Source organism: Equus asinus, unplaced genomic scaffold, assembly GCF_041296235.1.
Source record: "Equus asinus isolate D_3611 breed Donkey unplaced genomic scaffold, EquAss-T2T_v2 contig_176, whole genome shotgun sequence".
In the NCBI taxonomy this organism is placed as follows: domain Eukaryota; kingdom Metazoa; phylum Chordata; class Mammalia; order Perissodactyla; family Equidae; genus Equus; species Equus asinus.
The window spans coordinates 34,766-60,361 of record NW_027224823.1 but is presented as its reverse complement, the minus strand read 5'-3'; the positions used below and the strand labels follow the sequence as shown (position 1 = coordinate 60,361).

At 51.2% G+C, this 25,596-nt stretch overlaps 1 protein-coding gene across 1 annotated transcript in view; it reads right to left on the bottom strand.

The window, feature by feature from the left end:
- The window catches only part of LOC139039735 (uncharacterized), a gene marked incomplete at its 5' end in the record, with an annotated part of 56,483 nt that extends 40,036 nt beyond the window's left edge, over positions 1-16,447 (bottom strand). Inside the window, 3 exons of the mRNA XM_070503443.1 lie at positions 1,638-1,820; positions 15,204-15,854; positions 16,304-16,447. Coding sequence (XP_070359544.1) covers positions 1,638-1,820; positions 15,204-15,854; positions 16,304-16,447 — 978 coding nt within the window. The remainder of the gene's footprint in view (positions 1-1,637; positions 1,821-15,203; positions 15,855-16,303) is intronic.
- Positions 16,448-25,596: the final 9,149 nt, after the last annotated feature.

Genomic DNA, 25,596 nt, shown 5'->3' with positions numbered 1-25,596 from the left:
TCCACTCCTAGGTGTGTATATCTGAGAGAACCCTACACCTGCACACCAAGACTCGCACACGCGTGTTCCAGCAGCCCTGTGCACCACAGCCCAAAGGTGGGCCAACCCAGACGTCCATCAGTTGATGAATGGATAAATGCACAACGGGACGCTGAAAGGACGTGCCACTGACACACGCCCCAATACAGACGAACCTTGAAAACACAGGCTCACTTGTATTTTTGCTTTATTTTGCAATAAAGCACTTCCTTTATTGCTCCTCGCTTTACCGCGCTTTGCTTTATTGCGTTTTTCACCAGATGCTCCACCAGCAAAGAGAAGATGACTTGCTGAAGGCTCAGGTGCTGGTTAGCATTTTTTAGCAATATGGTATTTTTTAATTAGGGTATGCACTTTTCTTTAGTCATAATGCTATCACCCACTTAGACTACAGCATAGCATAAACCTAACTTTTATCTGCACTCGGAAACCAAACAATTCGTGTGACTTGCTTTATGGTGACATTCACTTTGTTGTGGGGGCCTGGAGCCGAGCCCCCAGTGTCGCCCGGGTCTGGCTGTGTGCTGAGGGAAAGAAGGCAGACACAAAAAGCCACACATGGTATGGATCTGTTTACATAAGATGTCCAGGATACTCGAACCTACAGAGACAGGAAGTGGATTAGTTGGGGGTGGGGGAGGGGGGATGACAGCTAAAGGGTACAGGGTTTCTTTTAGGGGGTGACAAAAATGTCCTCCAGTTGACTACGATGATGGCTGCACAACTCCGGGCATACACTGCATTGTGCTGAGTTGTACGTTTTAAATGGGTGAACTGTGGTCCGAGAGTTATATCTCAATAAAGCAGTTCCAACAAGAAAAGAGGACAAGCCCTAAAAACTGCAAGCAAAAGGAAGCACGTGAACCATTCAGCAGGTGGAACAGAACCTGCTCACAACACACATGGACGGAGGGTCAGCATCCAGAATAGGAAGAGACATTCCAGAGGGGAGGGTGGGGATGAAGAAAGAGAGAGAAAGCACCCCGGAAGCACAGGGGCAAAGGGGAAGCACAAGCACCCCAATGCGGCCTGAAGGCGGAGCTCAGGAGCACAGCCCAAGGCAGCCCGATCCATGGGGGAGCGGGACGCGTCAACGCCAGCACCCAGGAGGGGCCGTGCCAGCCGCCGGCTACACGGGAGCCTTCCCACGCGGCTGAGGCGATGTGGGAAACCACGATTGTGCTCGTCTACGTGTGTCTACACATGTCAACATGGATGGCCTGGAGACATGCCACCGAATTTCAAAACCAAATGGTGAGACAATGCACGGGGGATCATGTGTTAGGCTAAGTTCAAAATCGACATGTTGCTGCGCATGGACTGTGGGTCCACTAGCACCCACCCTACACAGGGAGAGACACGGGGCAGGAGGGCGGAGAGGAAGGCCCAGGCTGGACCTCAGGGGATCAGTTGCTTAAAAAATGCAAAGGTGAACGCTGCTCCATCTGGGAGGGCAACAACGCACAGGCATGTCTGTCTTCAATATTTGGCACAACCGTTAATACAGAGTCTCCACTGTGTTTCAGATCCTGAAAACAGAACACAAGCACCAACCCGTGAACGTGGTGCTGCCCAGAGGCAGCACGCAGGGCACCCACCTTGGCCACCTTGCCCATGTCCTCCATGGTGGCTCTCTCGTGCGGAAACTGGGCGAAGGTCCGCTCAATCTTGGCGATGACGGCATCGACGTCCACTGTCCCCTGCGGACGGCCTCGGGGGAAGTAGAAGGTGGGGATGCTCTGGCTGCTGGCTGGTGGCAGGGGCTCCTCCTTTGTCTGGACCTGAGAAATGAGACAGGTGGTGAGGACTTGGGAACAGGAAACATCGTCCTCACATGAACCCGTAACAGACAGGGGCGGCACCGTTCTCAAAGTGAGCGCACGGGGCCACGGAACCCCAATGTGCACAGAACGCCAGACAATCCTGGGGGCCAACTCCAGCCATGAGGCCACCCGCATCCGAAAGGTCACACACCACAAGAGAGCGTCACATACCACTGATCCACACTGCTGAGCCTCCCCCAGCCCTGCCTCAGTGTGACCCCGCAACAGTGACAGCTGACGGCCCAGGCTGCCAGGGAGGCTGGCACAGGTCCTTGTGGGGAGCCTGCCCCGCAGTCCTCCTGGGGTCAGGGTCCTCCAGGCGGGCCGTCAATGGCGCTCGCTCACAGCCAGGACAGGTGTGGCCTCTCTTTGGGGCCCACACCTGCAGTCGCTGGTTCCCACGTGTGCCTCCCGGAGAATGGGACGTACGTCTGTCACCTGACCTGGGATGGCCCTCCGGGAAAGGATCTGGCCCTGCAGCCTCTTTCTCGCCAGAAGGCAGAACGGCAGCTGAGCCACCCCAAGTGAAGCCAGCACCTTCAGCAGCAACTACTTCGGAGAAGTTTGACCTCCTGACATGCTTTCCAAGACACAGTGGTGTCGGGACGTGCCCTCGGGGATTCAGGGAGCTGACCTGCTGTGGGGCTGTCGTTACAGGCGGAAGGGGGGACTCTGTATATAAAACACGGTTGTTTAAAATGCCCCCAAGCAGAAAGAGCTGTTCAGTGGACCCGGTTAAGGAATGACTGCCGAAAGTTGGCCCCAGGCCGGGTCTGCAGCACCGAGGGGGGAGAGGCTCTGAATCTCCTCTGAGGCCGAGCCCATGAGGCTCGCTGTTCCCACTACGGTGGGCACGGTCGCCCAGCAGGACTCAGCAGCATCTCCCTGCTGACTCAGGAGAGGCCTTCTGGGGCCAGAAACAGCTCCTGGGAGCCGGGTCGTAGACGGCCGCCGAGGACCAGGCACCCGGTCGGCCTCGACGGGCAGTGACGGGGAGGCACAGTCTGGCCCATGGACGCATCTCCGGTCTACACCCTACATTCTCTAGGGCTGGGGACACGAGGCCACAGTCTCAGGAGGCAGGAACAGCCCAGCGTCCTACTGGGGAAGGACTGGACTGAGCAGCAAAAACCCAATGCCTGAGGCCACGGGGGCTGATGGGGCCGGGAGTGGGCAGATGGTCAGGAGAGTGCACTGTGAGGGTCCCCAACTCAACAAGGTCTGGGGAACCCAATGCACACGGGACACCACGGGACCACATAGGACCTGCAGACCCTGAGCGTGCAGGAGACACACACACAACACAGCAGGCCGAGGAAACACCACAGAGGGTTCAGGGCCGGCCCAGTGACCGGGCACAGCGTGGTTCTTACCCAGAGGAATGGCACCGCCAGCAGGCCCGAACGCCCAGGTGGGGGGTCCCCTCCATGCGCCACGGGGCACTCACATGTCAGCCACCCTCCCCAAGGCCGAGTGACAGAGCACAGCTCATGCAGCCACCGCCTCATGCCACAGGGACCAGGGGCTGGAACACCAGACACCAACAGCACTACCAATTTGCCACCAGGATACACAGTCAACACGGCTCCCCACTGAAACCTGCGGGTGTCCTACACATCTCGTCCTGCAACGGGGGCCTCTTCACCACCCAGCTGCAGCCTCTGGGACCGGCTAGTGTCCTCCTCAGTCCATCAGTCCATCTCAGGGACGGCCCATGTTCTCTCAGTCACGTCTCGGGATGGCCCCACGTCCCCCTCACTCATGTCTTGGGGTGGCCCCCCACGTCCCCTCAGTCACGTCTCAGGATGGCCCCACGTCCCCCTCAGTCACGTCTCAGAACGGCCCTGCATCCCCTCACTCACGTCCCGGGACGGTCCCTCGTCCCCCTCACTCACGTCTCGGGAGGGGCCCATGTCCCCCTCAGTCATGTCTCAGGGTTGCCCCGCATCCCCTCAGTCACGTCTCAGCATGGCCCCATGTCCCCTTCAGTCACATCTCGGGACGGCCTCGCGTCCCCTCAGTCATGTCCCGGGACGCCCTGTGTCACCTGTCTGTTTTCCCTCCAGCACTAGGAGGAGGAGTCACTTGTAAACGCTTTCTGTCCTGCCCCACTGACGTGACCCACAGACGACAGCAACACGTCCAGAGGTGTTGCTGTCCTGAGTCTGCTGTACTGGGGGGCTATGGGGAGAGCCTGCAGACGCACGACAATGAGCCCTGTGATCACAACAGGGCAAATAAAACAGTCAGGGGTTTGACGCAGGGTCACCTCAGTGCTGAGAGCCGAGAGGCAGATGTGGACGGCACGGTGATCAGAAAGGAGAGGCTGCAAAGGGCGGCCCTGAGGTTCTGGCACCTATTGCAGGCCGGCTGTGCTGAGCGAGGTGGATCTGCCATGGACGGTGGGAAGCACGAGGACCACACTGTGGACTAAGCCTCAGAGCAGAGCAAAGGCTGGACGATGACCTCGGGCCCACCCTTCACGAGACTCGGCCCGAGTCAGCACCCAGGGACACAGGCTGATCCCCCTCCTCCCAGCCCGGGATGTCCTGTTCCACGGGGATTGGGTTACAGTGTCAGAATCACTGAGTCCTGATGTGACAGCCCTGCACAGCAGCACTGAGCCAAAACCACACCCACCGTGGCCCAGGGACAGGCGGGAGGGGAAGCCACACCCAGAGCTGCCTCCTTGGAAGGAGAGGGTTCGGTTCAACAGATCTGCTGGGGGTGCCCACGATTCGCTTTGAGGAAGATAACTTTTCCCCTCGATTTCTGGAACAAAGACTGAGGGCCATTTTTCATTTTTTTAATTTTTTGTGAGGAAGACTGTTACTGAGCTAACATCTGTCCCAATCGTCTACTACTTCATATGAAGGAGGCCGCCTCAGCGTGACTTGACGAGCGGTGCTAGGTCTGCGCCTGGGATCCGAACCCGCGAACCCCAGGCCACCGAAGCGGAGCCTGTAAACTTAACTGCTGTGCCCCCGGGGCAGGCCCCTGAGTGCCTGTTTCCTTGCCTTGTGGCGGTGGTTCCGTTTTCCCGTCTTTCTCTTTTCTTCTCTCCCGCAAGGCGGAATGAATTGCGAGCCCAATGCCCTGAGCTGTCGGCCACAGTCGCTGCCCTTGTACCTTTGTGCAATACGGTGTTGGTGTTTCCTGAGCACCGACCACATCTTCCCATGAGCCATCTCACTCAACTGCCGCGTTCAGGACAATCTGTGACTGACGTGCCACCAGCATCCTGTATTCACGGTGGGAAAACTGAGGCACAAGGAGTCTGGCGCTCCAGGCAGAGGGCAGGGCACCTACACTGTGGGGTGGCTGCCCCTGGGCTGGTTCTGGAGCCGTTGTCAACCATGTGCCTTCTCCCCAGTCCATGGCTGGGCTGACACAGACCCCTGGGCTGCTAAGTCACAGGGACGTCGTTCGCTGCTGGTCAGCGCTAGGAGGCCGCGCACCTGGTCACCTGGGAAAGGACAAGGAAGAGGGATGACAGCGCTGCTACGCCTCCATGCAGACACACTGCTCGGCCTCTCGCCTACGACCAGGTGTGATTCCTGAAAACGAGGTTGCTGTCACCGTGTCAGCCGGCTTCTGCCAGACCCGTTACACAGTTAATACTCAGGCCGGTCCTGAGAAATGGACTTTGACAAAATGGACAGAACGTGACAAAGAACTTAAATCAAATCTTCCTGCGGCTGTCAGTGCACAGCAATCCACCACGAGGCTCACCCTCGCCCCCCTGGCTGGCCCGAGCGTCCCCATGGGTGCCCTCCTCCCCCTGGATGGCCACAGGCACACTCCAGCTGGCGACGGCGTGATGCTGACTCCACCACACGAAGCCCTGAAAGCAGCGGGGTGGGCTCACTGGGGCGTCCTGGACATGTGGTGTCAGGCCCTGTGTCGCTCACGCCCACTATCTGTGCCCCCCTCCTGTGGAGACATAGGGACATTTCCTGCCCAAGGGCTGCCAAGCGACAGCTCTGGAACCTCGCTGGACACTCACGAGGAAGTCTGTCTTCATCTGCACAAGTCACGCGTGGCGACCAGACCTCCTCATGAATCCGCAGTCTACGCAGATGCGAATCCAGGCTGGGATCCGCGAGCAAGGCTTTGCCCTGGGGTCCTGGTGGCTCTGCCTGGGGAAGTAACGTGGCCTTTGTGCCCTGGTGACCTCGCGGTGACCCGGCCGCCACCACACGTGAGGGGAGGGCGGGAGGCCAGCATGCCCCTTTGTGGAGCAGCAGCAGCAGCAGCGAGTGCTCGTGGCTCCTGTCCTAGGCGTGAGGATACATGCAAGCACCTCCTGAGGGGGCTTTGGGGGCCTGGTGTCCCTGGTGCTGGTGTCTGCACACACCACAGTCCTAAAGGTGGGCGGTCCCCACCACGGGCTAGGCGCCTGTCCTGCGTTGTTTAAAGGTGAGCGAGTGCAAGAAGCTTACAAAGGCCCCAATCTGAATGGGAGCACAGGGAGGCAGCCGGCACGGCCTCAGCACCGCAAGAGTGTGGCTCGTCCACGTGCTCCTGCGGGAGGAGCTCCGGGGGCCACCACCATCTCCGACACCGCATTCCCTCCTGCCCCGTCAGCAGAGGGCGCTGTCAAACTGAGGTTCCGCCGTCTGGGGGAACTAAGACACCACACAGGCATCATGCTCCACCCCCACCGTACTCTGAACCAGGTGGAGCATCTCCTCATTTGTCTAAAAGGCAAGGACACCATCTTCCCTGCCCCTTCTCTACTCCACGCTGTGCCGTCATTTCTGTTCCTCCTCTGACCATTCCCAGGGCGGCACGTGTCTTCGGCTTTGTGAGTTTTGTCCTCCGTCCCCAGGCCCCACGTCTTTTTATTTACTTTGTGACGTCTGTCACCACACGGGAGTTTTTAGATCACGTTTGTAGTCGGCTTCATTCTCTCGTTGGTCTAACAGATGGTCCAAGGCAGCACTGGGAGCTACTTTATGACATCTGAGCACGTGCCCTGTGCTCACGAACTCAGAACGACCGGCACCACGGGGACAACGTCTGAGGTCTGTACAGTGGCCCATCGACCCTCCCATGGCCCTGCTGGGCGGGGAGGCCTCGGACAACAGGAGAGGCCAGAGGTATAGAGAAGGACATGGGGGGCCAGTTCCAAGGAGGATGGACACCGGGCCCCCGTGATGCAGGCTCGGCCGCAGTCCGAGAGGGAGAAGCTGATGGGCCACCCGGGCAGAGGGGCCAGCCTGGGCCAAGGGCACGGGGAGCCCCAGGTCCTGTGTGGGCCTCGCAAGGGGCAGAAACCACGCGTCAGGAGCAAGTTCACCAAACCTCTGTGGGTGGAGACGCGCCAACGTGTCTTCCGAAGCTGCAAAGACTGAGCACTCTAGGAGGCAGTATTCACACTGCACGGGATGAACCACATCTGACGGTTTCTACCCGCTTCCTGAGCACATGGCGCAGAGATTCCCACGACAGCGATGGCACCGGCTCAGTCACCTGTTCCTCCTTCTCCATCCCCCACCGTCTGCTGGTCCGCTTGTCTCCAGGGGCAGGAACAGGAAGGGGATGGGGCCCAACAGCCAAATGGGCCTCCCAGTCAGGACTGGCGGGGAAGGGCCTGCTGGTCGCGATGGAGACACACACACAGACGCACACACACGCATGAGGCCTCCACGCCCAGGGCTGCCACGCGAGGGCCTGTCTCTGCCTCAGCTCGTGTGTCTGTTCCTGGGGGTGGACACACAGCTCGCTGATCTCCAGGAACCCCTCGCCTCGTGCGGCAGCCCGGGTCCTTCTGACCCTGGAACACAGCAGAGCTCCTGTCTTCCTCTGCTCCGGGCCCTGAGGCCTGGCCCCGAGGACACACGCATAGCTCCATGAGACATGACCTTCTGGACAGCGGCACAGGACGAGCAGAGTGGGACACGAGCGAGCTTACTGCCTGGGGAGCTTGACCATGGTGGAGGGAGGACGCCCACATGGGCTGCGCAGTGAGAGACGGCCCCTGTGGTCAGAGCCATGCGGACGGGGGGAATTTGGGGGGAATTTGGCAGATGGAGGGAGGGAGGAAGGGAGACAGCTACAAACTTAGGGGCAAAGACACAACCACAGGTCTTTGGTGCTCTTGACAGCGCCCTGCAGACACCCCGCATGGCCACACTGGCTGCTGCCAGCAGGAGGGCTTCCCTTGAGGGTGCCACACGTCCCTTCCACCAACACGCTGGTACAGGAGGACGGTCCCCTGGGTCAGGAGTTTGAGAACCACTGCACCACAGCTCCCTGGGGCACAGCGGGTGTGTGGAGGCGCTAATGACTGCCCCTGTCACTGCCCACCTCAGGGCCTTTGTGCCTACTGTTCCCAGGCGCCCCACAAACACTGCCTTACCTCATCTAAGACCATGATCAGATCCCACCTGCCACTAGCATGTCATCAATAGACAACACAACACCCCCCGCCTGAGCCCACTCCCACCTGCCGTCCCCTCACACCAACCATCACCCCAGGTCACAAGGTCATCCCTGACACACCACACATCCCACCCCACCTGCCGCCCCCTCATAGTAACCGTTACCCCAGGTCACAAGGTCATCCCTGACAGGACAAACATCCCACCCTACCTGCTGCCCCTTCACAGGAGCCATCACCCCAGGTCACAAGGTCATCCTACACACCACACATCCCACCTCACCTGCAGCCCCCTCATAGGAACCATCACCCCAGGTCACGAGGTCATCCCTGACAGAACACACATCCCACCCCACCTGCCGCCCCTTCACAGGAACCTCACCCCAGGTCACAAGGTCATCCCTGACAGAACACACATCCCACCCCACCTGCCGCCCCCTCATAGTAACCGTTACCCCAGGTCACGAGGTCATCCCTGACAGAACACTCATCCCACCCCACCTGCTGCCCCCTCACAGGAACCATCATCCCAGGTTACAAGGTCATCCCTGACAGAACACACATCCCACCCCATCTGCTGCCCCCTCACAGGAACCATCACCCCGGGTCACAAGGTCATCCCTGACAGAACACACATCCCACCCCATCTGCTGCCCCCTCACAGAATACATCACCGCAGGTCACAAGGTCATCCCTGACAGAACACACATCCCACCCCACCTGCCGCCCCTTCACAGGTACTGTCATCCCAGTCAGGCTCTGTAGGCTTTTCTGTCATCCCAACTAGAAGGTGCAGCTACCCTCCAGTGCCTGGCACAGAGCAGGCCCCCAGCAATATGCAGTGATGGAACGCACATCCCAAAGAGCTCCCCTGAAAGGAAAACACCTTTCGCTGTGTTCGGAAAGCTGCTACCTCAGAGAACTTGGCCACATGACTCTGTTTCCCTCTGTCCACAGTGAGTCTCTCCCAGCCTGGAACCTTCCATGTCTCTCACACTCATGGGGAAGCAAGCGTCTCCCACCAACTCACTCCCTGAGGCACAGCGCAACACTGGATGACCCAGTTCTGGTGCTGGACTTGCAGGATCGACTCAGGGAGAAGTAAATGCTAACATGTGTGCTCTTTCTGCGGCCCTGTCAAGACCCAGGTACCCGGACCAGCCCTTCTGAGGAAGGCAGCTGGAAATGCTGGGGAGAGCACTTGACAAACATCTTCCTGAGTGCCTCACGGACTGGCAAGAGAGGAAGGACTCTCAGGGCACGGACGCTGGGAAGGGGCACCCAGCGAGGCCAGGAGAGGCTGGACAGGCGCTGCCTTCAGGGAGTGCACTCAAGGGGGTGAAGTGACCGTCACCTCACAGTGTTGCAGAGCTCGGGGACAGGAGGCAACATCCAGCATCCTCGACGGAGGCTGCCCCCTGAGCGGGATCCTGGGGGCTGCCCCTGCAGCGAGAAGAATGAAGTGGAAATAAATCCCCACCAACCTCTGACCCCAGGAAGGAAAGGACAATCATAGGCCTGAAAGCTGGTGCTGCATCAAGGGGCTGCGGGCAGGGGTGGTGGCAAAGCTCCCGAGAGCTCACAGCAGACTCCCAGTCAAGTGTGCAAACCAAATGTACATCCTGTGCCTGGTCCCCAAACCCTCCAGCCGACGACGTCAGGCTGCCACAGATCAGCAGTGCCCGGAAGCAGCAAGATGTGCTGAGGTGAACCATCCTCAACTCGGGACTCAGAAAACGCCCCAAGTTCCAAGGAAAGTGAGGCGTTCATGATCAAAATGCACAAACACACATGAAAGGAAGGCACCATGAGGGAGAGCCGGCAAGCAGGGAGCAGCTGGGCTGGCGAAGACTCCGGACTCTGACGTTGTTGAGAATGAGAGCCGACACGCTTCATATATCAAGACAGGGAGAGGCTTGAAGATGCAAGAGTGAGGAGACTTAAGACAGCCCCAAATAAAACGTCCAGAAGAACAGGAAACACACTTGCTTTCTGGGTTGGAGAGCAGAGCAGCACAGCTGGGAGGGACTCGTGCCCCGGGAGGGAGGAGACGCAGGTGCTGAGCCTGCAGCTGCAGAGCTGGAGACACATCCTGAGACCCGAGGCCCAAGGAACCCCAAGCAGGAGTCCTTGGAGCGACCCACACTGCACACCAGACGACGAGACGGGACAACACCCAAGACAGCGGCAGATCCTCAGAACCTGCCACAAGGAGACGGAACGGAACAGAAAAGGGGACCGTCTCCAAAGGAGCGACCCAGGAGCCCTGCAGCCAGCTTCTCGACAGAAATGCAGGGGCCAGAGCTGGAGGAGAGCGGCTGCCCTTTCGCCCAAACGCCACCTCCCGGGAGGTGTCTGCCACACAAAACCAACATGGAGACAGTTTGAGACCAAAACGGAAGAAAAGCAAAAGCGAGCCGGCCACTGTCAGCAGACGCTGGTCCAGGATGTGCGGGGGACCGTGCGTCAGGCAGAAGCCAAGTGCTCCTGACGCAGGTCGGAGATGCAGGAAAGGGGCGTATGGGGGGCAAATCTCAACACGCTGACTGTGTGAATCATCATAAGGCGGCGATTTTATTTCTTTTTAAAAACCCTCCGAAGGCAACAACAGCAGTATAAAATGAATGGGGTCATGGAATGGAAGTGTCTGAGAGTTTTGTTTTTTTTTGTTGAAGAAGATTAGCCCTGAGCATCTGCCGATCCTCCTCTTTTTGCTGAGGAAGACTGGGCCTGAGCTAACATCCGTGCCCATCTTCCTCTACTTTATATGTGGGACGCCTACCACAGCATGGCTTGCCAAGTGGTGCCATGTCTGCACCTGGGATCCGAACTGGTGAACCCCGGGCCGCTGAAGCAGAACATGCTCACTTAACTGCTGCGCCACTGGGCCAGCCCCCATCTGAGTGTTTTGAGCTGGAAGGCAAAGGTATTAATTTTTCACCTGGAAAAATCCAGTAGTGGCCATTTCTAGGATGAGCAGTCAGCTAGGAGCAAGGGAATACTCCAAAGTAGGAGAGGAAAAGAGAAAGAGGAGGCAAGAAAGGACAGGACGAAAATAAACCAAGATGGACGAACAGTCATAACACGTGGAAACAGACAAACGGCACAGTTAAAAGATGAAGATCAGAAGGAAAAAGAGAATCGTGTCTATTCACAAGAGACACACATAAGACGTAAGGGTGCAGAGGGTGAACATCTTCTCAAAAGACGGAAAAGGGTAGAGGGGCCGTGGGGTGGCTGGACTGACGTGCACACAAGAGGTGGAGGTGTGGACAGTACTAGAGAGAGACAGGGACCGCGTCAGGGCAGGCGACCAGGGGAAACGACATGCCTCAGAGCTGGCCGATGCCGGCCCCAGGAGCCCCACACGGACACGGCAGACGCTGCAGGGAAAAGCAGAGGTCCAGCCCCCAGGGAGGCCGGGCCCAGCTCCCCGGAGCGATGACGGAGCTGACCGGACAACGAGAAACAAACAGCCTGCTGCAGACACGGGAGATTTACAAGTTTAATCTCCGGGACAGAAATAGATGCGGCCCCAGCACAGCTGCAGCTCTCACATTCTTTTCCAACACACAGGACGCCGTTGGGGGCTGGCCACCTCCTGGGCCGCAAAACAGGTCTCAGCAGGTCCTGCAGGGACCGTGGGGCGCATTCCCCGACCTCCAGGGGACGCGGCCAGATGACTGGAATGAACAAAAGTGGCAAAAACACACACGTGTGTGTGTGAAAGGAGAGTCCTAAAGTACGGCTCAGGCCTCTTAAAAAATGGCAACCAGCCGACCAAGGGGCATTCGGGTCCCCAAGCCTCTTGCCTGGGCTCCCACCCGCCCCGCCCCACGCAGGCCCCCTGCAGCCCCGATCAAGGGGCACGGCCTCACGGAGAGCTACTTCTGTAGAGGGCCCCAGCCGCCTGCTCCCTGACTCGACCCCACTCCTGGGACCTCAGACTCGCCCATGGGCCTCCCAGAACACACAGTGGGGCGGAGCGGTGCCCCCACGACCAAAATCCAAGCCCTGGGATAAAGCAAAGGCATCTCTTCTCCCGCAGAAGGGTGTGGGGGAGCCCAGCAGAAATCCGTCCAGCTGTGTCTCTGGGGTCACACCTCCCAACACCAGCCTCGGACGGTCAGGTCCCAGAGGGGTCAGACGGCACGTGCTGGGACATCAGATGGGTCCCTCCGACTCCAACGGGCCAGGACAGGGCACAGGTGGCAGAATGAGAGCAGGCCAGGCAGGGACGCTGGGCCGGAGCGGCCAAGCCCAGCAGCGTCCTGGGCGGCCCCGTCTGAGACCGGATGCAGCAGCAAGGCCGGGACGGGGCCCTGGACGGGGCCAGGGAGCTCAGGGGGACAGCCTGTGGATTCCAGGTGAGCCCAGGCCCCAAAGATGCTGCACCCAACAGGAGGCCCCTGTGGGCCGCGAGCTTTCTCCTCGGCTCCCGTGGACCCTCCACACCAGCTGGCAGGAGGTGCGCCAACTAAACGCGTGAACGACACTCCACGCTGACAGATGGGAGCCAGAGGTCAAAGTTTAACACAGGGGAGCCAAAGACAACAACGGGGGAGCCAGGCCCTGCACACGGGTTCGTGCGAAGGATCTCCCTCCAGCACAGGAGGGGCCGGGCTCACTGTGGAGGCTGCTGGGCCAGCCGCGTTCACAGGAGGGAGCAGAGCTGTGTTCCCAACACTGACACAGACGGGGGAGCCCGGCTGAGCGGGGTCCCCGGCCTGGACACTGACTGTCAGCCTGGCTCTGCACCTGCCCCACAGGACGGGCTCCCAAGGGGGCGTGTGTGCGGCTCTGGAGTGGCCTGTGAGGGGAACCTGCATCCACAGCCGAGTGGACAGAGGGGCCGCTTCCAGCTGCCAGGGTCCTGGGAATGTGGATCAAAGGGGGTATTCATGACCCTTCCTGCAGGGTACTGTGACCCCACCCAGACTAGGACCCCAGACTGTGGCCCACTTGCCATCTGGGACAGGCAGAGCTGGGAGGCCACGCTGTCACCCCAGGGAGGGGAGGTCAGCTCAGAGTCCAGGACTGTCCCCAGGGGGTGGCCACACTGGGGTCTGGAATGACGCTCAGCGGGGTCTGTGTGCCCTGAAGGACCCTGCAGGGAGGCTGGACAGCGTGTCCGGGCCCACAGCAAGGTGACAGAGTGGAGGAGCAGAGGCGCCCGTCAACTGTGCCTGAGCCTGTTTGTGGAGAGTGGGCGAGGGGACCCCCGGGGTACAGGACGCTCAGGACCCCTTCCAGCGGGGCGAACCGAGCATGTCCTGGGCCTGAGAGAGCCTGCAGTGACCACCGGGAGTTGGCGCTGCTCGGCGCCCAGAAGGCCCGAGAATCCCTGGGCAGGGTGGGCGGGTGGACATGGGAGGCGGGAGCAGGGATGGCTCCACTGTGGATGGCACAGCCGTGCCCCAGGGTCCTCTGCTCCGGGCCAGGGGGGCCCACTGAGCGGGTGGCGTGGCCGTCAGGCTGAAGCACCACCTCCCTCCCTCCACCCCCAGCCTCTCCCTCTACCCCCAGCCTCTCCCAAAGATGTTTGCTGACCCCCCCCAAGGCTGTGTCCCGAATCCGCCCTCCAACATCTTGGGGTGAAAGGAGCCAGGAGAACTCTCCTTCTGCTCCTCCCACAACCCCCATGAGAAAGACCCACTGGTCCACCGCCTGCAGCCCAGGGAGCACTCACGTTACGCAATGCACATCGTCACGGCTGAGAAGCAAGGTTGAGACATGTTTTCTGTGACAAGAAACAACTTCCCATGAAATGAATTCATAAAGTTTGATTCCCAAAAAGTGATTTTCATTTGATAAGCAGCAGCCCTAAAGCAATGCAGACTTTCCTGCATGGGCTCTGTGGGGAGCCGGGCCCCCAGGCACGACCATCCTGGGCGAGGCTGGAGGGATTTCCGGGTCTCCCACACAGCCCAGTGGACCATCAGGAGAAACCCTAACTGCCCCACATCTGTTTTCCTATCGTCAAAGCAGGACCCGCGTGGGGCAGATTCCACTCCTGGGTCTCCAAATGCAGGCACTTTCCTTAAAATCTAGGGACAGACTCACACCTTCCCCAGCTGCAGACAAAACTTCAGAAGTTGGAAGACACAAGACAGGAAAAATTCCCAAGCTGTGTAAAAGCTGAGATATGATCCCAGAAAAACTCCCATTAAAATATCAGCAGAAGGCAGGTCTTTTTTTCCCCCAGATGGCCCGGTCTGATTGGATGTCATTTTTTTTGGCCACAACAGGACGTTAAGTCCTGGCCTACAGAAAAAGTGCGGGTGTCTAACTGCAAGAGGTGAGGCGTTCAGGAGCAGGAGCCCCGGCCCCAAGCCCTGTGGCCCTGCCCCCAGCACCGGCCCAGAGCTGAGGCGAGGACAAGATATGCCACGGAGAGACCCCTCGAGTCACAGACAGACTCTGGGGATCACGGGCTGTCTGATGCTTCCAAACGACTGGGTCCCTCAAACTAACTCGTAACACGTCCAAGGTGTAGACACAGCAGGTCTTACTCCTCTGAGCACACACAACCATGGAGAGGGTGTCTACACGCCAACTACTCACTATCAGCACCGAGCCATCCACTTGCCCGGCCCATGTGTGCAGATCCCCACAGCCCAGTAAACACCATGTGGCCGAGAAGGCCAGGCGTCCCACAGGGCCGTGTCATCACGGAGATGGCCGTGACCATGGGCCAGGCTTCCCACCGGGACCACAGGGTCAGGTCCCCACCCGAGCCAGAACCTGTCCACGCGCCGGGGGCTTGCATCCTGGCCACACCGCGGCACCTGCCGCCAAAACTCCAGCAACGGGCGAGCTCTTAGGAGCTCTCCCAGCGACTTCACGCGGGACCCACGCTCCCTGCACGGGTGGGTGCGAGCAGCCCCCGCCCCCCCCACACCAGGGAGGGACTCGGGAGGGACCCGGGTGGGCCGGGGGGGTGACATGCGGCAGACCTGGACCTGCTGGAAGGCCTTGAGCCTCTTCTTGAAGCGGGAGGGCAGCACGAAGTCGCAGCCGCGGGCCAGTGAGGCCAGCTCCTGCCTCAGGCTGGGGTCCTGGCACAGCGACGGCTCGTGGAGCCGCATGTCGGCTCGCGTGGGCCGCCAGGGCCCGGGCCAGGCACCTCGCTCTGGCTCTTGCTCTCGGGGCTGGGCCTGGCTGGGGCCGCTGGGCTCGGGGCGGCAGCTGCGCCCGGCAGGACGGTTGGGGTGGCTGGGCTCAGCGCACTCCGTGCGTCGCTGGCCAGGCGCTGTGGGGGCCGGCCCAGGCGGCGCGCGTTCCACAGGCTGAGGAGGGCACATGGCTGGAGGAGGGGTGGCAGGCCACCCCTCCCGCGGGCGGGCGGGCCGGTGGCTGTGCAGGCGGGAGGGGACAGCTGGCGCGCCCTGACCGAGCAGCTCTCTGCGCGACTGCTGAGGGTGCGGGAGGCCTTGCAGGGGGCGGTGTCTGCAGGGACCCCGGCTGTGGCTCAGTGTGGACGCACAGGGCACAAACAGGTCAGCAAGGACAGCTGATCTGGGGCAGATCTGGGGCCGCCTGCCAGCGCTCGCACAGCGGGGAGGTGGCGCTCTCCCCAGAAGCAAAGCCTGCCCGCCCGCCCACGACTAAAGGGGACCTGCCACAGGCTCCTCGCGGAGGAGCGGGTTCTACGCTGAGGCCCCAGCCTGGGACCCAGATGCAGCCAAGCAGCTGTTCCCTCCCTGAAAACGCACTGGGAACAAAGGGGTCTGCCCGCCCCAGCTTCCCCTGCTCCTTAGAGGCTGAGAAAACATACTGAAGCTGCAGAGGACACCGGAAAGTTTTCTCTTCAAAAATCGGGTGAGGGGGTGAGTATTCTGGCTTCTGTAGTCTTGGTGCCGGTTCCACACGACAAAACGTAGAATGTCAGGACAGGGCAGAAAGTACCACAACATACAAGGTAACAATATGGAACGACAGTGTGGAACGTCACGACAAAGTACCAAGTAACCAGAACGTCCAAAATAACGACAGTGCACAAAGTACCAACAGGGCAGAACGTAACCACAACGCAGGATGTAGCGCTAACGCACACCATAAGGTAGGAGCCAGTCACATAAACGTCAACAGGGCAGCAGACAGCAGGTGCACTGAGGATGCGGCCAGCGGACACACGGACACCCGGCACCTCCGCCCGCTCCCGCAGGAAGGACCAAGGCTGCAGTGGGGGCCGAGTCGCCTGGGCCCACGCAACTCAACAACAAAACATCAAACAACCCAATCAAAAAATGGGCTGGAGACATGAACAGACATTTCTCCAAAGAAGATATACTGATGGCCAATAGGCACAGGAACAGATGCTTATCATCGCTGATCATCAGGGAAATGCAAATCAAAACTACACTAACATATCACCTTACACCCGTTAGAATGACAAAAATATCTAAAACTAATACTAACAAATGTTGGAGAGGTTGTGGAGAAAAAGGAACCCTCATACACTGCTGGTGGGAAGGCAAACTGGTGCAGCCACTATGGAAAACAGTATGGAGATTCCTCAAAAAATTAAAAATAGAACTACCATACAATCCAGCCATCCCACTACTGGGTATTTATCCAAAGAGCTTGAAGTCAGCAATCCCAAAAGTCCTATGCACCCCAATGTTTATTGCAGCACTATTTACAATAGCCAAGATGTGGAAGCAACCTAAGTGCCCAGCAACAGATGAATGGATAAAGAAGATGTGGTACATATATACAATGGAATACTACTCAGCTGTAAAACAGAACAAAATCATTCCATTTGCAATAACATGGATGGACCTTGAGGGAATTATGTTAAGTGAAATAAGCCAGCAAGAGAAGGATAATCTGTGTATGACCCCACTCATATGAGGAATTTAAAATTATGGACTAAGAACAGTTTAGCGGATACCAGGGGAGAGGTGGGGTGGGGGGTGGGCACAAAGGGTGAAGTGGTGCACCTACAACACGACTGACAAACATTAATGTACAACTGAAATTTCACAAGATTGTAACCTATCATTAACTCCATAAAAAAGTGTTAAATGTATATCTTTTTTTACTTATCAAATACTTAAGGGAAAAAAAGACTACCCATTGTAGGACAACTTACTCTGAAGTAGACACTCTCACATATGGACAGTGGTAATAAAAGGATTTAGAAAACAACTTGGCAATAAGCCTTTGATCTCTTGAGTAATTCTGCTTCTTTTTATCTATACAAAGAAAATAATTCTTAATAAATAACTTTACTCACAAAAGATACTGATCTATGAGTTATTTACAACAGCGAAAACACTGTAAATAATTAAAATGTATAATAATGGCTAAATAAACAGGTATGCATAAAAGTCATACAATATCATACCATCCATTAAAAATAATTCAAAAAAGTTCAATTATAATATGGAAAATAGTTCACACTACAATGCTAACCAAAAATAGCAGGCTATAAGTTGTAGACAAAATATGATCACAACTATGTTTAAAAGCACATGAGGTAAGCCCTGTGGGATAGTGGTTAAGTTCACGTGCTCCACTTTAGCGGCCCGGGGTTCATGGGTTCAGATCCCAGTCTCAGACCTACACACCACTTATCAAGCCATGCTGTGGCGGTGTTCCACATACAAAATAGAGGAAGACTGGCACAGACGTTAGCTCAGCAACAATCTTCCTCAAGCAAAAAGAAGATAAGCAACAGATGTTAACTCAGGGCCAATCTTCCTCAACAAAAAAAAATACAATAGGGGGCCAGCCTGGTGGCATAGTGTCGTTAAGTTGGCAGCAGCCTGGGGTTCACAGGTTCAGATCCTGAGCACAGACCTAGCACCACTGTCAAACCACGCTGTGGCGGCATCTCACATAAAATAGACGAAGATTGACACAGATGTTAGCTCAGCAACAATCTTCCTCAAGCAAAAAGAGGAAGATTGGCAACAGATGTTAGCTAGGGCCAATCTTGCTCACACACACCAAAAAAAAAAAGGAAATAAAATAAAATAAAATAAAACTATTACAGTAAAATACTGTCAGAAATATTAATAGTAGGTGTTATCTAGATGATAATATTATAGGTGATCTTTTTCTACCTTTTCATATTATAAATTTATCGCTTTTATGCTGTAAAAGTTCTGTTTTCTTTTTTAATTCATGTAATTTTCTTTTATAGTTCATAAATGAAGATTGGAGATGTATGAGGTAAACTAAACTTAAAAGTTGAAAACTTAATTTTCCTAAGATTTTGCAAGGTAATCCACTCCCATTCAAGAAATTACTCATATGTGCATGTGTTTTTAGTTTTAAAATTATTGTATCTATTTACAATGCATTATAAAATATACAGCTCATTTATTTGTTAGTATCCATAATAACTTCAGTTATAAATCAAACAGTATTTGATAGTTAGCTTTTCACACCTCCTTTATTTACAAGTTTACTCCTTGCTTTAGTGTTAGAAATCTTATGTCCTTATTCAAGTAAAATTATAAGAAATTCTATCAAAATCTTCCAAGTATTAATTACATAAGCATATAAAATAAAGTCTAATTGTCTATAAACTTTTTATGCCTTGATTTTAGTCGCAAATGTGATACAGGCCCATACAGGTTTCCACTACGCTGCTGAATACTTAACCACTGCTTCCGGTTGTTAGGGTAAATGGTGGAATTTTTCTCAGTGGGTCCACGTGTCTTGGGTTTCCTTACAAAAACTTACCAAATTTTAACATGTGCATTTTATGCACACTGACCTGATTTAAACCTCATGAGAACTTTATTACAGGAACCTGAGGCTCAGAAAGGCACTTATTTGCTGAATGCAATAAGGGAGTTAAATAATTTGCACTTACAGCTACTAAGTGGAAAATTAGGAATTCTATCTCCAACCAAAGCCTACGCTATACTGCACCCCTTAGGGGAACTCCAGGCACAGTGACAAATATAATTTAATGAATAGAAAAAGTAGTTACCCTAAAAGATAATCCTCAAAAAACTCAAAATCTGAAGTACAGTTTCTACTGAATGTGTATCGCTTTTGCACCATTGTAAAGTCAAAAAATCGTTAAGTTGAACCACCATTAAGTTGGGAACCGTCTGTACTTAAAAGGACTATGGACAAACTAAGACGTCCATGAAAGTGCTTTCAGTTACTAGAGCATACTTTTCCAAAGTTTTTCATCTTTGTTCATTGCTATCTTTATTGTTTTATATACGCTCATTGATTTAATTTACTTTTTTAATAAGACACTTTATGGACACATGAAATTACCCGAGTTCTCTGGCTTTACTGCTCATGCTTAAGCCACTGTGCTTACCACACTATTTTCACTTGGACATAGCAGCAACTAAAGATAAGTCACTAACAATAAGAAAAGTAAATCATTTTAAAATCAATTCCTAAAACTTCCAACTAAAACTGGAACCGATCCTCACAAAGACCAAGACTTGACAGGCGTTACAAAAGTATTTCAAGCAAAGGACAGTACGAAAACTAAAGCCACAGACAGCTATGGCATTTCACATAGGACCATTTAAAAAAAAAACAAAAAACACTAACCAGTCAGCTACAGCCCATAAGGAGCTTATAAGTCCTCACTCCTATGCTCACAACAAGAAAAAAGATAAAGGAAACTGTAAATCAATAACATCTTAGAAAACTGAGGTCACAGGGCAAATCACCACTGAAAACACTGGAGACAGGCAGATACAGAGAATCACAGCTTATCTGGAGTGGGAACACTTCAACAGTAACTGACAAACTGTAGGAGACCAAGTATGGATCAGCCTGAGAGTTAAAATATCTTGGGGTCCCAGTTTTGGGGGGGGGCCCACACTTTCCTGGGTTTTACGTCCAGGAACCCTAGGAGGTTTTCAGGTTTTCACAATGAAGATCTGAGGAAAATCCTCTTCTGCTTTGAGCAGGAGAAGGGGAAAGTAACCATACTGAAATATGCCCAGAACATTCTCTTCTTAACAAAGTCACACCCTGAAGATAAAGTACTTTAGCAGAGCATCATCTACCTGGAGGAAGAGCAATTAGGCAACCTCAGCCTCCACCAGCCTTCTTGTCTCACCGAAGCTGGGGGAGGGAGGGAGGGCTAAAAGACACTTTTGAAGGTCACAGTCCAGGGACTCAGGACCACTAGAAAAAAATGAGATTTAATCGTAAGATTACAGAACACTTTCCCTCCCCAACTGCTTATCACCCCATCAACAGGGATCCACCATAACAACAGTGAATTACAAGTGAGAATACAGCAAGATAACAGACTCTGTTTAAGAAGGAGTTTTTACTTAGGGAAATCCAAAGAAAACAGGAAGAAAAAAATTAAAACAAGGAAACTAGAAGAAAATGAAGCCTCTGTCACCTACGGGTACAGCAAATATTAAACACAACCCAGTTCCTAGTGAGATTAACATAAAAGCTCACACTAAAAGCCTGATTACCTCAGTTCCTATCACCAGAAATATCATATTTGGCTTTCAAAAAAAATTGCAAGTCATGCTAAAAGGCAAGAAAAAACACAATCTTAAGAGACAAAGACTGCATTAGAACCAGACTCAGATAAGACACAGGTTTTTGGAATTATAAGACAGGGGAATTAAAAATAACTGTGACTAGTATGATGAGGTCTCCAATAAAAAAAAGCAGGTAACGTGCAAGAATAGATGGGTAATATAAGCAGAGAGATGGAAACTCTATTAAATAAAACAAAAGGAAATGCTATAAATCTAAAACACTGTAAAAGAAATAAAGATGCTTTTGATGGGCTCATCAATAGACTGGACACAGGCAAGGAAAGAATCAATGAGCTCGAAGAGGAAAGAACCAGTCAGGTTGATGATACGTCAACAGAAATTTTCCAAACTGAAATGCAAAAGAGAAAAGAGAGAAAAAAAAGAAAACAGAAAAACTAGTAACTATAGGACAATTACAAAAGTTGTAACATACACATAATGGAATAAGAAAGAGAGAGAAAAGAGCAGAAGAAATGTTTGAAATAATGGTGGGTGGAAAATCTTCCAGAATTAATGATAGATACCACAGACGCAGGAAGCACAGAGAATATCAAGCAAGATAAATACCAAATATCTACACCGAGCTATATCATATGCAAACAGGCAAAAAAACAAAGACAGAGAAGAATTTTAAGAAGGCAGAAGAAAGACACCTTATCTAAAGAGAAACAAGGATAAGCATTCCATCTGACATGTGGTCAGAAACCATGCAAGCAGGAGGAGCACGGAATAAAATATTTAAAGTGTTTAAAGGAAATAAAAAAACCACCAAGCAGGAACAATGTATCCAGCAAAATGATCCTTTGAAAGCGAAAGAAAAATAAAGGCTTTCTCAAACAAATGAAAACTTAAAGAATCTGTTGCCAGGAGACTTGCCTTGCAAGAAATGTTAAAAGAAGTTTTTCAAAGAGAAAGAAAATTATATAGGTCAGAAACACACATCTGATAAAGAAAGGAAGAGCATTAGAGAAGGAATAAATGAAGGGAAAATAACATCTTTTATGTTTCTTATTCTTAACTTACCTAATAGCAAAAATGTATCGGGTGAGTGTGATCCCCTTACAGATAAGAGGAAGAATTGGGAACGCTCTATTATCAGGTACCTACACTATTTGTGAATGGTATGGTTTTATTTGAAAGTAGACTCAGACTAGTTATAAATGTATATTGCAAACTGTAAGACAACCAATAAAAATTGTTTTAAAGAAGTATAATTTATAAGTTAAAAGAGGAAAGAAAATGAAATCATATAAAATGTTTAAAACCAAAGGCAAAATGGGGAAGATAAAAAGAAAACAAAGAACAAGTGCAATGAATAAACAACAGCTACAAACATGGCAGATATTAATCCAAATATATAAAAATTAACTTTAAATGTAAATGATCTAAATACATCAACTAAGAGTCAGAGTGTGTCAGAGTGTCAGTGTGGATACAATCAGGTGTCAGAATGAATTAAAAAACAAGACTCAATTATATGTTGTCTACAAGAAACCCACTTGAAACATAACAATATTGGGGCTGGCCCGGTGGCACAGCAGTTAAGTTCGCATGTTCCGTTTTGGTGGCCCAGGGTTCGCCAGTTTGGATCCCAGGTGCAGACACGGCACCGCTTGGCAAGCCATGCTGTGGTAGGCGTCCCACATATAAAGTAGAGGAAGATGGGCATGGATGTTAGCTCAGGGCCAGTCTTCCTCAGCAAAAAGAGGAGGATTGGCAGCAGTTACCTCAGAGCTAATCTTCCTCAATAAATAAATAAATGAATAAATAAGTAAATAAAAATAAACATAACCATAGTGATTTTAAGTAAAGGGATGATGGGGGAAATGGGGACTTGTTGTTTAATGGGTATAAAGTTTCAGTTTTGCAAGAAGAGAAAGTCCTGAAGATTGGTTGCACAACAATGTAAATGTACTTAACACTATTGAAATGTACATTTAAAGGTTAAAATGGGGGCCAGCCCAGGTGGCCCAGTGGTTAAGTTTGGCACGCTCCACTTCGGCAGCCTGGGTTCAGTTACCAGGCACAGACCTCTGTCAGTGGTCACGCTGTGGTGGTGGCGCACATACAAAAAGAGGAAGATTGGCAACAGATGTTGCCAGGGTGAATCTACCTCAACAACAACAACAACAACAAAAGGTTAAAATGGTAAATATTATGTTATGTATGGGTAGTTCACCACAATATTTTTTTAAAAAGTAAAGGGATGTATATTCAAGTCCTTTGCCATTTTTTAATTGAGTTGTTTGTCTTTTTGTCACTGAGTTGTAAGAGTTTTTTATATATTCTAGATAGTAAACCCTTATCAGATATATGATTTGCAAATATTTTTTCCCATTCTGTAGATTATCTTTACACTCTCTTAACAGTGCCCTTTGATGTGAAAAAAGGTTTTAATTTTAAGGAAATCCAAACTATTTTTTCTTTTGTTGTTTGTGTTTTGTGCATCTTATTTAAGACACCACTGGCAAATCCAAGGTCATGAAGATTAGCCCCTATGATTTCTCCTGAGAGTTTTATAGTTTTAGGTCTTTAATTTAGGTATTTGATCCATTGTGAGTTGTGGTATAAAGTATAAGGTAAGGATCCAATCTTCATTCTTTTGCATGTGGATATCCAGTTGACCCAGCACCATTCACTGAAGAGACTATCAAGAAAGGTATACAGTTTTTGTCAGGGATGATAAAAGAGCTCTGAGTATAGATGGTGGTGATTGTTACATACTGTGAATGCATTTAATGTCACTGAATTGCACATTTACAAATGGCTAAAATTATAAATATTGTGTTAGATATATTTTACCACAATAAAAATAAATGTGAGATACTACTTCACATCCACTAGAATGGGTATAATAAAAAAAGATGGACAATAGGATGTGTTGGTAAGGATGTGGAAAAATTGGAACCATGATACAATGCTGATATGAATGTCAAATAGTATCGTCACTTTGAAAAACAGTTCTGAAAGTTCCTCAAAAAGATAAACAGAGTTACCACATGACCCAACAATTCCACTCCTAAGTATATACCAAAGAGAAGAGAAAATATATGCCCAGACAAAAATTTATACACACTCATAATTCGATTCATAATAACCAAAAAGTAGAAACAAACCAAATATCTGTCAAATGATGAATGGGATATTATTCAACAATAAAAAGAAATGAAGTTTTAAGTCATGCTACAACGTGGATGTACCTTGAAAACATTATGTTAAAATGAATGTAGCTGGTCACAAAAGACCACATGTTGTATGATTCCTTTTATATAAAATATTCAGAATACACAAATACATAGAGATAGAAAGTAAAAGAGTGGTTGTTAGGATCCAGGGTAGAAGTTGTGAGGGGCAATGAGGCATGCCCACTAATTGGTATGGGGATTCTTGTTGGAGTGATAAATATTGTGGTGACTATACTAAAACCACTGAAATGTACTCTTTAAATGGGTAAACTGTGTGGAATGTGATTTATTTTAATAAAGCTGTTATTTTAAAAAAATGACGCACATTAACTGAATTGCTGATAGATCTTTTGACAGTAATTGCACTGGAATTTTGTCCTTTAATACAATTTCTAGCCCAAAGAAGAACGAGGGAGGAAAAACCTAACTCAAACTAAAAGATTTAACATGATCTGAAAATATTATTTGAATCCTGAGCTTTAAAAGGAATAAATAGGAAGTAATCAATCTGTAATTGCTTGAATTTTTTGCTTCAGCAGAGATTATAAAATTATGGAATGGAAATAGAAATTAAAATAATCTGTTATAAATATACATATTTTTTAACTTATCTGTCAAGACAATTATTTTGTTGCCTTTTGAGGCCAAGCAGTAGTGAACATTGATTGACTATATTAAAAATGAGCAGAAGCAGCACAAGTTCCTTCCACCAAGGATCTCACCCTAGGATATCAACTCTTTAATGAAGCTCTGCTTTCTGAAAAATTCCACATTCAGTATTAAGAAAAAAACCAAGTGTCCACACTTTATGTTCATCAAGGGCACAAGGTTTTTACAATGTGATTTTACAATTTCTGTTCTCTATAATAAGATTTTTTGGCCTTCAACTCTACTTGAATCTTATTATTGTATTACTTTCTATTTAACATTAATTGCTTAATATTAATTTTGTACTGGGACACAGAAAGGACCAAAGTACCAGACAGTCTGGCAGGAAGCTTGTGCCACAAATAAGGGAAGTCAAATGGTATCTTCCCTTTTTAATTCTTCAGAGATCTCTCTAGAGATCCTCTAAAAGACCTAGACTTTTTAAACCCACGTGCTTCTCTTGACCCTTGAGAAATATTAACATCTTAAACTTCAAAAATTTCTGGGAATATAACAAACTTTTGTTCCTTTTCAAAAAGAAAAAAAAGGAGGGGAAGAGAAAATACTGAAACAAGAAATAAACAAGACTGGTGTCTATTCTACATCATCTCAAAAAACCATTCAGGCCTCCCAGCCATCTAAGGATATAAAAATTAAGTATATGAGACAACAGGTCACACCAGCATGGGTAACACAGAATAGTCATCTTAGAAGATTAATTTTATTTTTCTAAAGACAGCGTCCAAAGTTTACCACAACCAACATGGCATTACTGAAACCTAAGACCTTCTCTTTGAGTCCTCACACAAGATACATTAAAAGGTAGTCCTTCATAAATAAGTATCCTGCATACAAAGAGCCACGGAAAATCTCTTGAATACCACTGAAGATTTCTCTAAAAACAAAAAGGAGGCGATCCTTTTTTTCACAAAACCTTGGATCTAACTCATTTGAGTAAAAACTCAGAATAGCGGTTCTACATTTTGTAGAAGCCATCTTAAGACTTTGCAGAAGTA